General features: G+C 36.3%; 1 protein-coding gene across 7 annotated transcripts; it reads left to right on the top strand.

The window, feature by feature from the left end:
• Nucleotides 1–277: 277 nt before the first annotated feature.
• Nucleotides 278–13,700, top strand: LOC120012296 (protein TRANSPARENT TESTA 9-like). 7 transcript variants are annotated; one of them, XR_005471245.1, is made up of 22 exons: nt 292–543; nt 913–964; nt 1,045–1,121; nt 1,212–1,345; nt 1,538–1,634; nt 1,831–1,888; nt 2,794–2,902; nt 3,008–3,128; nt 3,232–3,421; nt 4,027–4,373; nt 6,759–6,862; nt 6,944–6,999; nt 7,672–7,710; nt 7,931–8,071; nt 9,415–9,520; nt 9,707–9,802; nt 9,918–9,970; nt 11,036–11,192; nt 11,287–11,453; nt 11,948–12,242; nt 12,706–13,321; nt 13,417–13,700. XR_005471245.1 is itself a non-coding variant. In XM_038863647.1 (21 exons), the coding sequence occupies exons 1-20, from the start codon at nt 491–493 to the stop codon at nt 12,206–12,208; spliced, it is 2,418 nt and encodes an 805-aa protein (XP_038719575.1). In that variant the 5' UTR covers nt 292–490; the 3' UTR covers nt 12,209–12,242; nt 12,340–12,544. The 7 variants fall into 7 exon arrangements, 6 of the variants coding, with proteins under 6 accessions (XP_038719579.1, XP_038719578.1, XP_038719575.1 ...); XM_038863647.1 differs by lacking the exons at nt 12,706–13,321; nt 13,417–13,700 and adding an exon at nt 12,340–12,544; XM_038863651.1 differs by lacking the exons at nt 12,706–13,321; nt 13,417–13,700 and having other exon boundaries at nt 278–543; nt 11,036–11,175; nt 11,948–12,544.
• Nucleotides 13,701–14,211: the final 511 nt, after the last annotated feature.

Below are 14,211 nucleotides of genomic sequence, written 5' to 3'. Positions count from 1 at the left end.
CTGACAAAAAATAAATAAATAATGACAGTTGGTCCATGAGCTGACAGTCAATTAGAGCTTACTCTTTTTTGGGCCCAGCAGTGAGCAGTGACAAAGGCCGTCAAAATACAACGGCTTTTTTTCTTGAATCAAAATACAGTGCCCTTTTAGGCTTTAAGTTTACGCTACTACCAGACTCTTTTGTTTCCTTCATTTGTTTGGGAAAAAAAACTTAAAAAAGTGTCCGTTACGCCTGTATGTCAAAAATGTTTTCCTAATTAGTTTAGGAGATCCTGAAATTTAAAAATCCCAAGGAAACTTTTGAGTCTTTGACGGTTCGTTGAGTATAAATAAACGCCACCGCCACCTACCAGCCTAACAGAAAAGCAAAGCAATGCACACTGCACATACAACAGAGAGTGCTTGTTGTGCGTTCGGTTCTACTTCGCAACCTCCGGCCTCTCGCCATTAGCACGCACCTTTCCGGAATTTCTTTCTTTCTCTCACCACTATGTGGTCCTCTCTCTGGCGACCGATCAACCGTTTCTCTCTTCAATATTTCAGGTAAATCTCTGCTACGACGATGCATAAACTGATCGGCTTTCGATGTTGCAAGATTTTTTTGCATGTTATCTATGTGAGTGATTATGTGATTCTGATTGTTCTTTAGGGATTGGGAATGGATCGTTTGTTGTTTTATGTTTGTTGTCCATGCCTTGCCGTGCCAGCCGATTTGTGAGACTTAGGTTTATTGCATCCCAAATTGGGTTTTATTCAACAATGTGTCGAGGCGGATCGTTTTTTTTTATAACCATGCATTGATTCCGTTGTTTCACAAGCGCGCGTTTGTTTCTTTCATCACATCTTTATCATCAACTTCCTCATACTTTCATTAATAGTAATGATATTTTATCTGATGTTGTTTGGCTACAGATATACAATTAACGAATTACAGGAGATCAAAGTCGTGGATGAGTACAACAGGGTAACTCAACTCAAACCTATGCTAATTTGATGAGATTTTATTTTCTGTGAACTTGGTTTCCTTGTTTTCTCATCCTCCAGGAAATAGTCATCGATTTACTACAGTCTATTGTGGAGATTGTTACATATGGTGACAGACAAGACCCATTGATATTTGAGTATGGGATGCTTGCGTTTTGCTATTTCCTGCATTGTTGTCCTCTTCACCATCTTGATTCTACTCTGAGACTATTAATTCAATTTCGCAGATGTTTCATGGAATACCAAGTCCTAGCTCAGTTTGTTCGTATACTAAAGATAAGTCAGAATTCACGAATTGAGGCACCACTGCTCCAGTATCTAAGCATAATGATTCAGAACATGTCTAGTGAACATGCAATTTGTAAGATCCCAGTTTCCAAGCTTTTCCCCTTCTATATTTGTTATATGCCTCTCCTTCAGATTTTTGCATGCATTTATGTGGGCTATGGCGGGAAGGTTGTAGAAGCTTCGATTATGTGAGATCGAAGTTGTTAGCATTATCCAATCTATGTTTTATTGCTAATGCAAATCTAATGATTTTTTTTGGGTGCAGACTACTGTTTTAGCAATGACTACATCAATAATATCATAGAACATGAGTATGAATTTGATGAGGGAGATCTTGCTCTCTATTATGTGTCCTTTCTAAGGTTTTAATATCTCCCTCTCTCCCTTCCTCTCACTCTCACTCTCCCCCCTCCCTCTTTGTATAGCACTGTACCTTTCTTTTGATATGGTGTCAGAATTTTTTTTTGTTGTTATTTTTATGACCTATGGTGAAAATTTCCCTATGTATGCTCAATGCCGTTTTTTAAACATTTTCCCCTTTTAATCCTTTTTAATCAGAGCAGTGAGCAGCAAAATGAACAGAGAAATACTTTGTCTTCTTGTGAAGGTTCACGGGGTGAGTTAAAGCTTGTTTTCTAATATATGTTGTCAATATGTCATTGAGAAATTTTCTTTTTAAAGTGTGGTTTTCTAATTTGCGGGCATGGAGTTTTTTGTTCTATGCAAATGCAGTATGGGTTATTTGATTATTACTCCAGAGTTGAGTTTAAATGGTATTGATAATTGTACATGTTTTTTTTATTAGTTGAAGCAATGACTTTGCAACTGTTTCAAACGCCCGTTCTTGATGAGAATATTAGTTCCATCTTGTTAAGTTAATTGGTAGATCAATTTCAAATGTAGGCACATAGAAGTGAAGTAGTAATCTTAATGCTTTCATTGGATTGTTTTTCACTTTGTTTTAATTCTTTTTTATGCCTTGTTACAGTTACAGTTTAGGGATTTTCGTCCTATTTCTTCAGTAATAGTAAGAGATTCTACATGGTATGTTTATTCTAGAACTTGGGGTTGGCTCAGTGTTACGAACCCTTTCATTCATATTCCTTTGTTTACCGTGTTTGAGTTTTGCCATTATTTTAGACACTGCTGGCTTTCTATTTACTTGGTGTTAGTGAGTTCACTCTGTTGTAACCAATTTGAATTCTCTCAACTCTGTGCTGCGTTTGAGCCCAGAATTTTGTCTTGGTACAATAATGGTTTATAAGCATATGATGCCCTTTTTGTTTGTGCGTGAGCAGAGCAGATCAGTCTTGATGGGGAAGGGACACTCACACCAATTTGAAAACAGTATATGGGAAACATCTTTTAGCCATAGGAAATATGTTAAAGATTATTTTGGGCCAGGGTTTATTCATTTGGAAAAATATCTGATCTTCACATATGTTTACGATGTGCATGTGTGAGTACATTAAGTTGTGGAGGGGCTTATCATCAGTCACTTAAAGTACCCTATGATTGCAGAATGTGGTCATTTCATTCCCCCTTTATACTGCGTCTCTTAAATTCGCCTGCCACGGGGAAAAGATGATACAGACAGCAATACGGGCATTGACTCTGAACATCTATAATGGTATTCTATTGCTATCTTTTTCTTGAATCTGCAAGTTCACGCGAAGATGATGGGATATAGAATGTCTATTTAGTATTCGGCAATGGTATCCTTTTGTTTATGCAGTTAGCGATGATATGGTATATAAGTTCGTAACAACTCCTCCATCGTCAAAGTATTTCTCGGACTTGGTCCATAGCTTAAAAGACCACTGCATTCATCTCGATGAACTTGTTCATGCAACAGAGTATGTTTCATCTGTCTTTCTATAGAAATATATTTCCTTAATTGAGAGGTAGTAGTTGTATACTTAAAAGCAATGCAACGCAAAACTGGTTGGCTTGTTGCAGGGAGGCATGCACTGATGAGAGAATAAAGCAATTGCTTGTGGAAACAGATAAAATTGTAGATGATCTATACTATTTTAAGGATGTGGTTTCTATTAGTGAGACTTGGTTGAGTGGACTGGTTACTCAAAATCTTCTTAATTTGCTCGTCTTCCCCATATTGCTCTCACTACTCCTGCTAAGGCAGAGTAATGTAAGATCCATTCTTCCTGGTATCCTTTTGTTTCATTGTAAAGGAGCTAAATAGAAATGTATTTTCTTATTGTTGGTTTAGATTTGTAATTTGTCATTGATTATGTAGAATATGCTTGGTCCATGTAGATCTTGCATGTCTGGATGGTGAGATTTCTAGATTTTGCAGGAAATACAATTAGTCATTGCAGGCAACACAGTCCAAGAATTACTGCACTGTGCTTAATGCTTATAGCTAGTGAACTGAGTAAGTCAAGAGTAGTTATGGAATTTTTTGAAAGGAAACGTACTTATTATAAAATCTTGTGAGGTGAAATTTGGATGTATAGTTAAGTTGTTTATTCGACGCTATTAGTGTCTTGCCTCTTCGGACGCTTTCGGTTCTCACTGATCAAGTATGGTGGTGGCTGTATTCTTGATGTGGGATTCAGGTTTTTTTTAAGCTTGAAGATTTTATAAGCCTTTTCCCCTTTTTTTGTTTTGCAAACCAGATACCTATTTGATTATAAGAAAACAATTTATATTTGTGAAAATATGGATAGTTTTCACTGGAGTTTATGATTCACTTTAATCAAGAATTAATACAACCTTTTGTTTTTGTTTCAGGGCTCAAGTCTATCTTCAATTACTTCCTTTTATATACTTAATCGTCTTCTTCAGGTCATTGATTGTAAAAGCTTGATTAATTCTGTTGCCGGCGCTATATTATATCCTTATATGAAATTAAGCTTGGGAGATGCTACTGAAGGGGAAAAGGCTGACAGCACTACTAACGTTTCTAATTTTCTTCCCAACTGTTTGAATGATATAAAAGAATTGGTAAGCAATGGTTCTGAGTTTGCAGAGACAGAAAAAATTGATGCAGATCATCTGTTTGGGCGCATCGATGAGTATCTATCATCAAATTCTCATTTTAAAAACTGCCACAAGGAAAATGATATACATAAGGAAAGGTTGGTAGGTGTTCTTCTTGATCTAATAGATGCTTTCTTTAACTTACTGGTTTCTTATGCATATAACTATGTTGTATAGACTTTTTTTGCTTATTAGATTCGATTACTTGTTAAAGTACTGAGTCTTGTTATGGTTTAAACTTGAGTCCTGCAATCTATGAGGTCAATTTCTTGTTTAGTTGAGTTGATGTGATATCAGTACGTGCTATGTTGCATATTTACCTACATTCTGTGAACCATTAGTTAACTTGCATTGATGCTTGGATATGATGCTAAAGTGCATTTCAAACACATGGGAATCTGATTAGTGAAAGAGATTGAGGACTCTTATGTTGGTTGTATTTAGATTCCTCTTGGTTGTGATGAATGATGACTGCATTAAGTTTCCAAAATTGTGGATTCTGCAAATGTATGTCAATGAACAAGTTCGCTAACAAATTTATTGTTTTTAATTCTTACTTGTATATCTACGACATTTTTGTGTGCCTTGTCCTAAATTTTTTGTACAGCCGATGTTTCCAATAGTTAAAGCCGACGTTGTATTGTTAAGAGAAAGTAACCAGTGTCCCACAGACTCACTCGTTTGTGAGCTTCATTACATGGTTTAAACTTGAATCCTGTTATCCATCAGGTCAATTTTTCTGTTTAGCTGAGTTGATGTGATATCAGTACATGCTATGTTACATATTTACCTACATTTTGTGAACCATTAGTTAACTTGCATTGATGCCTGGATATGATGCTAAAATGCATTTCAAACACACGGGAATCTGATTAGTGAAAGAAATAGAGGGCTCTTATGTTGGTTGTATTTAGACTCCTTTTGGTGGTGATGAATGATGACTGCATTAAGTTTCCAAAATTGTGGATTCTGCAAATCTATGTCAATGAACAAGTTAGCTAACAAATTTATTGTTTTAATTCTCACTTGTTTATCTATGACATTTTTGTGTGCCTTGTCAAGAGAAAGTAACCACTGTCCCATAGAATCACTTGTTTGTGGGCTCCATTATAGGCCCAGTTAAACAGTCCATGGAACCACCTTTACAAAGGTCAACACAATTTTGTTTCAGTCTAAAGCCCAAGTCTTATTGTTTTATTGTTCCATGTCTTCCGAAATGAAAAACTCTTATTGTCTTATTCACATGCCCAACCATTCATGGAGCCTTTGCTGTGCACTTGTCTTGGAATTTCAAAACTGAAAAGGATGAATGAACAGTGAGAGAGGACTTTGGCATGGGGAAAAAGTGAGAAGCACTCAATGAGCAGGTCCGTTTATATTTTGTGCTTTTCATGAAATACACTAGCCTGGGGAAACATCATCTATTTCCTGGAGCCCTTGCGGTACACTTGGTCTAGAATTTCAAATCTGAAAAAGAATGAATGAGCGTTGAGAATGGACTTTTGGCATGGGGGAAAAGTGAGAAGCACTCAATGGGCAGGTCTGTTTATATTTTGTGCTTTTCATGAAATACACTAACCTGGGGAAATATCATCTATTTCCTGCAGCCTTTGACACTTGGTTTAGAATTTCAAATCTGAAAAAGAATGAATGAGCGGTGAGAAGGGACTTTTGGCATGGGGGAAAAGTGAGAAGTACTTAATGGGCAGGTCTGTTTATATTTTGTGCTTTTCATGAAATACACTAACCTGGGGAAACATCATCTATTTCCTGGAGCCTTTGCGCTACACTAGGTTTAGAATTTCAAATCTGAAAAAAGAATGAACGAGCGGTGAGAAGGGACTTTTGGCATGGGGGAAAAGTGAGAAGCACTCAATGGGCAGATCTGTTTATATTTTGTGTTTTTCATGAAATACACTAACCTGGGGAAACATCATCTATCTCCTGGAGCCTTTGACACTTGGTTTAGAATTTCAAATATGAAAAAGAATGAATGAGCGGTAAGAAGGGACTTTTGGCATGGGGGAAAAGTGATAAGCACTCAATGGGCAGGTCTGTTTATATTTTGTGCTTTTCATGAAATACAATAACCGAAGGATACATCATCTATTTCAATGGTATTTGGCATGATTCGAATGAATCTCTACTCTATGAGTAACCTCAGTATCTATATGTGGTGTGCATCAATACATTGCTTAACTGTCAACACTAGCTTTATGTTTAAAGTGTAGGATGAACTATTTTTCACCTGATTTTTTTGGGACGAATAGGAAAAAGTGACGATGATGTCAAATTTATATGTCTCATTTCTTGTTTATCTTTGGGTTTTCATCATTTGCTTCAATCCCCCATGCAGCAAAGGCTCCTGCATGATGTTTTAGATTCTGCCTGATGCCGAAAGGCTGCCTCAGGCTAGTAATGCATTCTTTATAATATTTATAGGAGCCATTGTCTTTGACATATATAATAACTTAACTATACAGTCTTTTATCTTTCAGGAGAGGAATACTTGCATTTTTGTCCTCTGACAATCATTGCGTGCAGTTAGCATCTCTATTGTTACTGCTTATTTTAGCAGAAAGTAAAGGTATGCTATCTCACATCTATCTATGACAAGCTCTAGACATAGCTTTTGTTGTTCATTCGTCCCTTTCGGTCATGCGTGCAGACCTTGATTATAAACTGGCTTCTTTGATTGGATTTGGTGGGTTGCAGCATAAGATGGTATGTATCAAATTCCACTTGCTTTGCCAAAAAAAGAAAGTATAAAATACTAAAAAGGCTCCTTTTTGGGTTTTCATTTCAGCACTTGTTTCAAAACGTGTTTTATATCAAGATTCTTCTCCTTTATTTAATTTGGATGAAATTTACCAATTCTTTTTTGATCTATTTTTGGTTTCTGTACGGTTATGAGGCATTGTATAATACTTCCATCCTAGAAAAACTTGCCTTTATTCCAGAAGATTTTATGATTACCCTCTTTTAGATATTTATATGGTTTTCACTTACAAGATATCTTTTGCCATGTATGAGAAACTAATACATGGTTTTACTTTAGTTCTGCTCTATTCTGTTGCTGTTTTACTATAATATAAAAAGAATCGTATTTCAGTTTTAGTGGTAACGGTTGTGTGTTTCGGGAATTATGATTGACTTTTCCTCATTGCAATGAAAGCATAATGAAAAATGTGGGATACTTATGAATCGGAACTTTGGTACCAAAGGGAGGATGATAGATATCTGGATGGTGAGGAATAACTACACTTTGTAGCCTTGTTATGCTTTCTGACCACAGTAAAAGATTAATGGTTTTCTAGAGTCCTTGAAATTTCTCACTCCATATACAAATATAATATTATTGATCTATTCACAACTTAAGATTTTTTTTTTTAACAGGAAATGCATGGAAGCGTCCTTACAAAATTGATGCCTGAGGTATATGTGCTTTTTATCATGATTTATTTTGTGGTTCTCTCTTATTTCCTTCACGCATTCCCATCTTTTTTGCCCCTTTTGTTTTCATTAGAATATTCTCATTTGTCTTTAGAACTTTTTTCCCTTCCTGTTTACCTGAAGTTTTCTGCGCATATATGGGCTTCTATAGATTTGATGTTTAAGAAGAACTTGTTATGTTGATTTCTTTTGCATTTTGCAGGCTTTAAATGCTGTATTGAATATTTTAGCTAGTGATCCAGCAACCCCTGTATTAGTAAAATGGCATGCTGGATGGTTCTTGCAGAAGCTTGTGAATTTTCATGGAATGAGGCTTTGCGATGAAAACCTTCACCTGTTTAATGTGAGATTTTGTTTGACTTTTGTACATATTAAAGGGACTTCTGCATTAGGGTGAAAGGGATGTTGATTTTCTTTTTCTATTACCACCACCAACTGAAGGGAAAATATGAGGACTAGTGATAAAGTTTCTCATCCACAATGTAGGGGTTAAAGGTTCAAATATTGGGATCAAACTTTTTGCGCTGTAAGTGTGCAGATGCCCTGCCCTGTCTTCAGTGCAAGAGCCTTCACAGGAGTTGTTTAACTTTTTTTTGACCATCAGTTTCTTGCCAGTCTCAAGAGTTCTTAGCTTGTGGTTAGTCCATGTGTTGCAAATTGGGTGTTAACTTATGGTCTTACACAAAGAATTAATTGTAAACCACATATTTATGTTAAAGCATATAGGCATGATCTCATGCTATGGCTCTGGCACAGATCTTCTTACTTTAGTATGAAGAAATCTGGCTTCCAGTATTTGAGCCAGAGACCTCTTCAAGCTGTCCTTAGAAGTTCATTTGTATATGTTTCTGGTTTTAGAAATTCAATACAGTGGTGAGGTGTAGTTGTCTGGTACAGGAGGAAGACTACGGAAAATTTAATGGTGGGACTAAGTTTTAAAAGCTCTGTTTCTGTGTCATGGAAGGTTTTTTAGTTATGAATTGTATTTTTAAGGAGGATTTTGGCTAAGTAAGTTTAGTTGCTCGACATTATTGGACTCTAATTGTGGCCAGTGAGGAATGGAGAAGAACCATGCAAAATAAAGGTATGTGCTTGTGGGTGCATAAACAAAAGGAGATGAATTGTGTTTGAAGTCAAATGTCATAGCTGGTCAGCAACAGAGTTACTTACAGATTCATGTTGTTGATTTCTTGAAAATCAGAGATATATTGGTGGGGGAACAATGAAAAATGAAGAAATCTATAAGACTTCAAAGAGAAGGGAAACATTGGGGGGACTTGATAGACCATTAATAAGAGAAATTACCCATTTACCTCATTTATCAGTGCCAATGTTGGTTGCTTCCTTGATCAAGGCTGATGGCTGAGTGAGTGAAGGTGATGTTTCTGATATCTTTATAAAGCACCATATCACAGTGGAAATGGAGAGAATTAAGCTACCCTAGTATTCTCTTTCTTGCTCATCTCAACCACTAACCCAACTTTATGGATTTCTCTAACCATGTTGTAAATACTGATTAATCTGTGTATACTTTTGTCCCGCAAAATGCTCTATTCTTTTCCCTTTCTCTAACCATCCAATGCATGCAGAAAGAAACAAGCCTTTAACTATTTTCACTTTACTAAAATCAACAGGTATGCTTGTTGATTTTCTTCTAAAGTTTTACATTTTCTTTCTCATTGACAGGATTCATATGAACAGTCCCTTCAACGTCTTCAAAACGAACTTGATGGGTGCTGGTTTGATCATATTCTCATTACTTTGAAAAATGAATGGACAAGCTGTGGAACAGGTATGCATTTTAATTTGGTTGAAGCTGAATAGCTGATCATTATATAGAAGATGATGGTACTTTAGCGGCTGCTTTATATACACCATCATAAAGAGAAAAATGAAACCACAGTAAGTTTACATTGGATACTACAGGTGGGCAATTTCATATGCAGCTTGGTTCATATATCTTTTATGTTGTGTACAGCTCTTGAGGAGCCATCCCAATCCAAAGATCCTCTTTTTGTTCTAGAAGTTGCTGTCTGTCAACAAACTACTAATGGCATAGCAGCACATTATGGTGGTAATCACTAGTTTCAACTTTGATTCAATCGCTCGTTCTATGGTTGATTCTGAAAATTTTGGCGTCGAATTTCTATTTTTTGTTCAGTAATTATTTGTTAATTTGCAAATTCCAGGCGATAAAACTTCTTCTTATGCTGCTTGGCGAAGGATGGTTGATGTAGTGAAGGTTCTATATTGATTCCTTTCAAGCCTTATAAAAGATAACTTATAAATTTATTGTTGGCTAAGTGGCTGTGAAATTTTGTATGGTTCTAAGATCTTTATTCTCAATTGATATTGGTTGCTTTTTTTTCTCACTCTAGCATCAGTCTGGGGCATCCTATGTGTAGCAGTTGTGTATTGGATGTCTATGAATTCTAGGTCGTCTTTAACAGCAAAGAGAGAGAAAAAAGATAGAAAGAGTGGAAATCAATAGGTTTTACACCACAGACGGTTATCAAAACATAACTCGGAATTACAAAACTATGATCCTTACCTGCAAAGGGTATTACTTCTTACAATCAACTTAACACTTCCTTTCAAGTTAGTGCACAAGTATCCTTCATGCCCAACTTGGTGGAAGATATGTCTGAAATGGCAGCATAAGTCGTATGGATGGAGATACTGGGAAATTGGTCTGGATGTATTCCTCTTTGCTGTTCTGATACAAAGTTGAATTTAACTACTGGGATATCTCTGGATGTTGCATGGAGTATAGGTTTGGTCTGTAATGGAAAATAATATGTTTTGTGTTGTACACTAAACACTCCACACTCCAGCAAGTAACATAATCCAACTCTTAGGCGTATCCTACAAACGAGATTATTGCTCATCATAATTTGAGCAAAAACAAATAGAAATGCCGAGTGGACTGGGTCACAAAGGGGTTTTTGAAGTGGCAAGAAATTTTCATTTTTTTCTTATGAATTCTATGGTATATTTTTATTCGTAGAATTAATTTGTGGCTGCAACTCTTCTCTTTTGAGTGCTTTGTGTGTTCTTTGCTTTGTATCTTACTCAGCATTCATTGATGGTGTCAATGTTGTTATGTATAGGTTAAGACTTAAGACATTGTGTTATACTGTTTGTTTACGAGTTGCATTTTATGGGCATGTGTCTCTAATTCTCATATTGAAAGTTGAAACCACCTTTAGACTAGAGAGCATCTATTTGAAGGTGTTAATTCTCTTAAGATCATAATTTTCACATCAAGATTTTCTCTGGATAGAGCTCACGGTAATTACATATGTAGGTTTTTGTTCTCCATCTTCAGCTTAAGGCACTTATTTTTGAAGAGGAGTTGCTGGAAAAACACTTGCTAGTTTCCATGAGCAGTTCCACTGCCAATTCTGGGAGAACTCATGTTTCAGAAGCTTCATGCGCGAGTTTTGGGTCTGACATCTCTTTAGGTTGTGAATCATTAGAGTAAATTTCACTTGTCTGGAAAATGTTTTATTCAAGGTCATATGTGCTTCATTAATTATGCTTATTGTGCTTATGCAGGAGCTGGGATTCCCTGCCAAATTGCATTCTCAAATGCTGGTCTCAGGGATATTTTTATGATACCTGTGGCAAGACAAACATCTGGAAAGTTGCTTCTTGCAGAGAAACATCCCATTAGAGGACAACGAGGGGTTGTAATTGCTGCGGCTCCATTGGCTAGGTTAAGTGTAAGTTTCTAGTCTGTTAAAAGTTTGTTTAGCTACTCAAAATACTGCCAAGACAACAGTGAGGTACATGCTATCATGTAAGAGCATTTAGTCTGAACTTGAGTTTTGTATATATCCATATTTGTGGTTTTACGTGAGATGTCATTGGGTACATTAAATGAATGATTAGGTGTGTATACTAGAGTGGTATCATTTTTCAAGAACAAGTGTGCAGAGAATAAGCATTTATATTTACATTAGTAAAATTTGTAATTTTTTTCTCATGTCTACAACTTGCACATTATCATATATGAAGAAGTATGCTTTTCTTATTCTGAATCTGAACTTTTAGAGTTTTAGTACTTTGTAGTAACAAATATATAGGCTGCTGAATTTGAGCCAAGATGAGAATGTGCTTTTAACTATTTTGATTCTGTTTTGTGTCCCTTATCTGTTGAATCCATGTACTGATATGCAACACCTTCATCCCTACCCCATCTCTTCTGTTGAAACAGCCAAAGATAGATGAGGGACATCCCACTTGGTTGCATCTTCGGATAAGAGAGTTTGATACAATGTTTGATGCAAGCAATAAAGGCTTCTGCTCAAAAATGTCCAATGACACTTCAGATGGGAGATGGACACTTGGGTTTTCAACTGCAAAAGCTTGTGAAGCTGCTCAATTACTGATACTCAGGGAAACTAGCAAGCAAAGATCTGCAACTGCGAGGATGCTTGCTCCACTGCTTAATAGTAGCCATACCAAAGACTTGTAAGATGGTCAAGATGATTAAAGAGCTATTGCAAGTGGTAGTATACTACTAACAAGTTGTTTCTCTATCTCTCTCTCTGTTTTCTTATGGTTAAGATTTTATTTGTTTCATTTTTCCTTTTGAATTTTGCATAGGAGAGCCGTGAACAAAATGATGTATCTACAATCTGATCATGAGGGGGATTATAGTTATGCTTGTTTAAGCATTATTATCATCGGCATGTAATTAACAGTATAATATAGGATGCCATCTCTGCTGAATATGTAACCTTTTGATATTTGATCAAAAACTTATGTTACTCTGTACATATGCATATATGTGAGACTTGGATCTTTTATAGTTGAACCCGTGTGTTACAGGTGACTGACCAACTTCCTTCTTTGCTTTCAACTCTCCTTGAATTTTTGTATTGTTTTCAATGTTTTAAATTTGTGACATTCGCATACAAATACACTATTTGTCTAACATTGTCCTTGCTATATTTTTCTTTTATTTTTCAGTTGGTTGCTGAGATAACTTGAGGACAAGAAACTTCTGCTACGGTTGATCAGGCTACTTGAGATTATAATCTTTTAACAGAGTATAGAAAGCATTCATGTCAAAGGTATCGGGGCTACCATATTGGGGTTGAACCATTTTCCTTTCCAGATGGACAGTTTCTTAGACATTTCTTGAGGCTTGAGAACAAAAATTGTGGTTGGTTCCCATAACAATTGTGACCCTTAAGCGGTTCTGCCATGTAGGGCATCTTGTTGACCCCATACTTGGGCTGCTTAATGAAAACAGAAGTAGTTGGTTTAGCCTAGAGCAAAGGAAGATCTATGGGAGGGAAAAGGATATGGTAGATGGCGTTGTTGAGCTAGGTCAGAAATTATTATTTTTGTGCAGTTTACAATCATCATCTTCCAGACCTCAATGTTGAAAAGTTGGTTCTGATTAGGCCGCAGCAATTATTATGCTATATGGCAATGATGAGTTCTACTGGAATGGTACACGGAGGAGTTTCTTTTCATAATTTGACCTTTTTCTATAGTTGTTGACAATCTGAAATTCAGGTCGAAGAAGTACAGCCTGAAAAGGATCAATCATTGTGGTGAGAGCCTAGATGCTTTGCAAGTAAGTGCACAAAACTAGAAGCACTTGAGTTTGGCATTGTTTATAATTATCCCTTTTTGTTTATTGCAATTATAAATTAAGCTGTTTTTGAATAGGGGAGTCAGGCAGCCAAATCTGGATTGGTGGGTGGAGCCGGCGGTCTTTAGGCTAGATGGACTACAACTGTGCAGGGAAAGTGGGAAACACCAGATTCTTGTAACACCTATTTCTCTTATCATCATCCTTCTCAGGTTGGGCATATTAACGTAGTCATCCAGGTACACTTCGCTAGATTCTAATCTTTTTCTCCAGTAATTTATCCATGAATCCTAGTGAAATCAACACTAAGTTTTCCATTCGTTTTTTTAAAGTAATTAAGTGAGATATAAGTTTTTGAACATGGAAATGGAAATTGCAACTGCCTAGGATTGAGGTGCAACCGGTGCACGTTCAACCAGTGCATACTACAAATAGCTAGCGAAGATGTGCACGGGTTAATGCAATAGTTTATGGTGCACTGGCTGCACCTATATCCAACTCATAATCAACAAAATCTGGGAAGAAAATTTATGTCTAGGCGGTGTGGAGGGACTTAAGAAACAATAGGGTATTTGACTACATACTTTAGATAATTCTCATTAAAATAATGTGAACTTTTGGGGAAAGGAGTTTGTGGTACGTAATTCCCTTAACAGTAGTCTGGCTAGGGCTTTTCTGTATGTAAACTTTAGTCTGGCTACCCAGAGCAATTAATTAATCAATCTTTTTCTCACTGATATTGCTTTCTCCCACATGGCCACATATAGCCTAAAGATGCTAATTTCAAACTTAAAAGCATAAAAATGAGCGGCCCTTTTGAGTAGATAATGCCATATTTTAATTTTAATATCGCTTTATGAGGGAGTGCTTTA

This window comes from Tripterygium wilfordii, chromosome 13 (genome assembly GCF_013401445.1).
Source record: "Tripterygium wilfordii isolate XIE 37 chromosome 13, ASM1340144v1, whole genome shotgun sequence".
Classification (NCBI taxonomy): domain Eukaryota; kingdom Viridiplantae; phylum Streptophyta; class Magnoliopsida; order Celastrales; family Celastraceae; genus Tripterygium; species Tripterygium wilfordii.
This window is presented reverse-complemented; position numbering and strand designations above follow the sequence as displayed.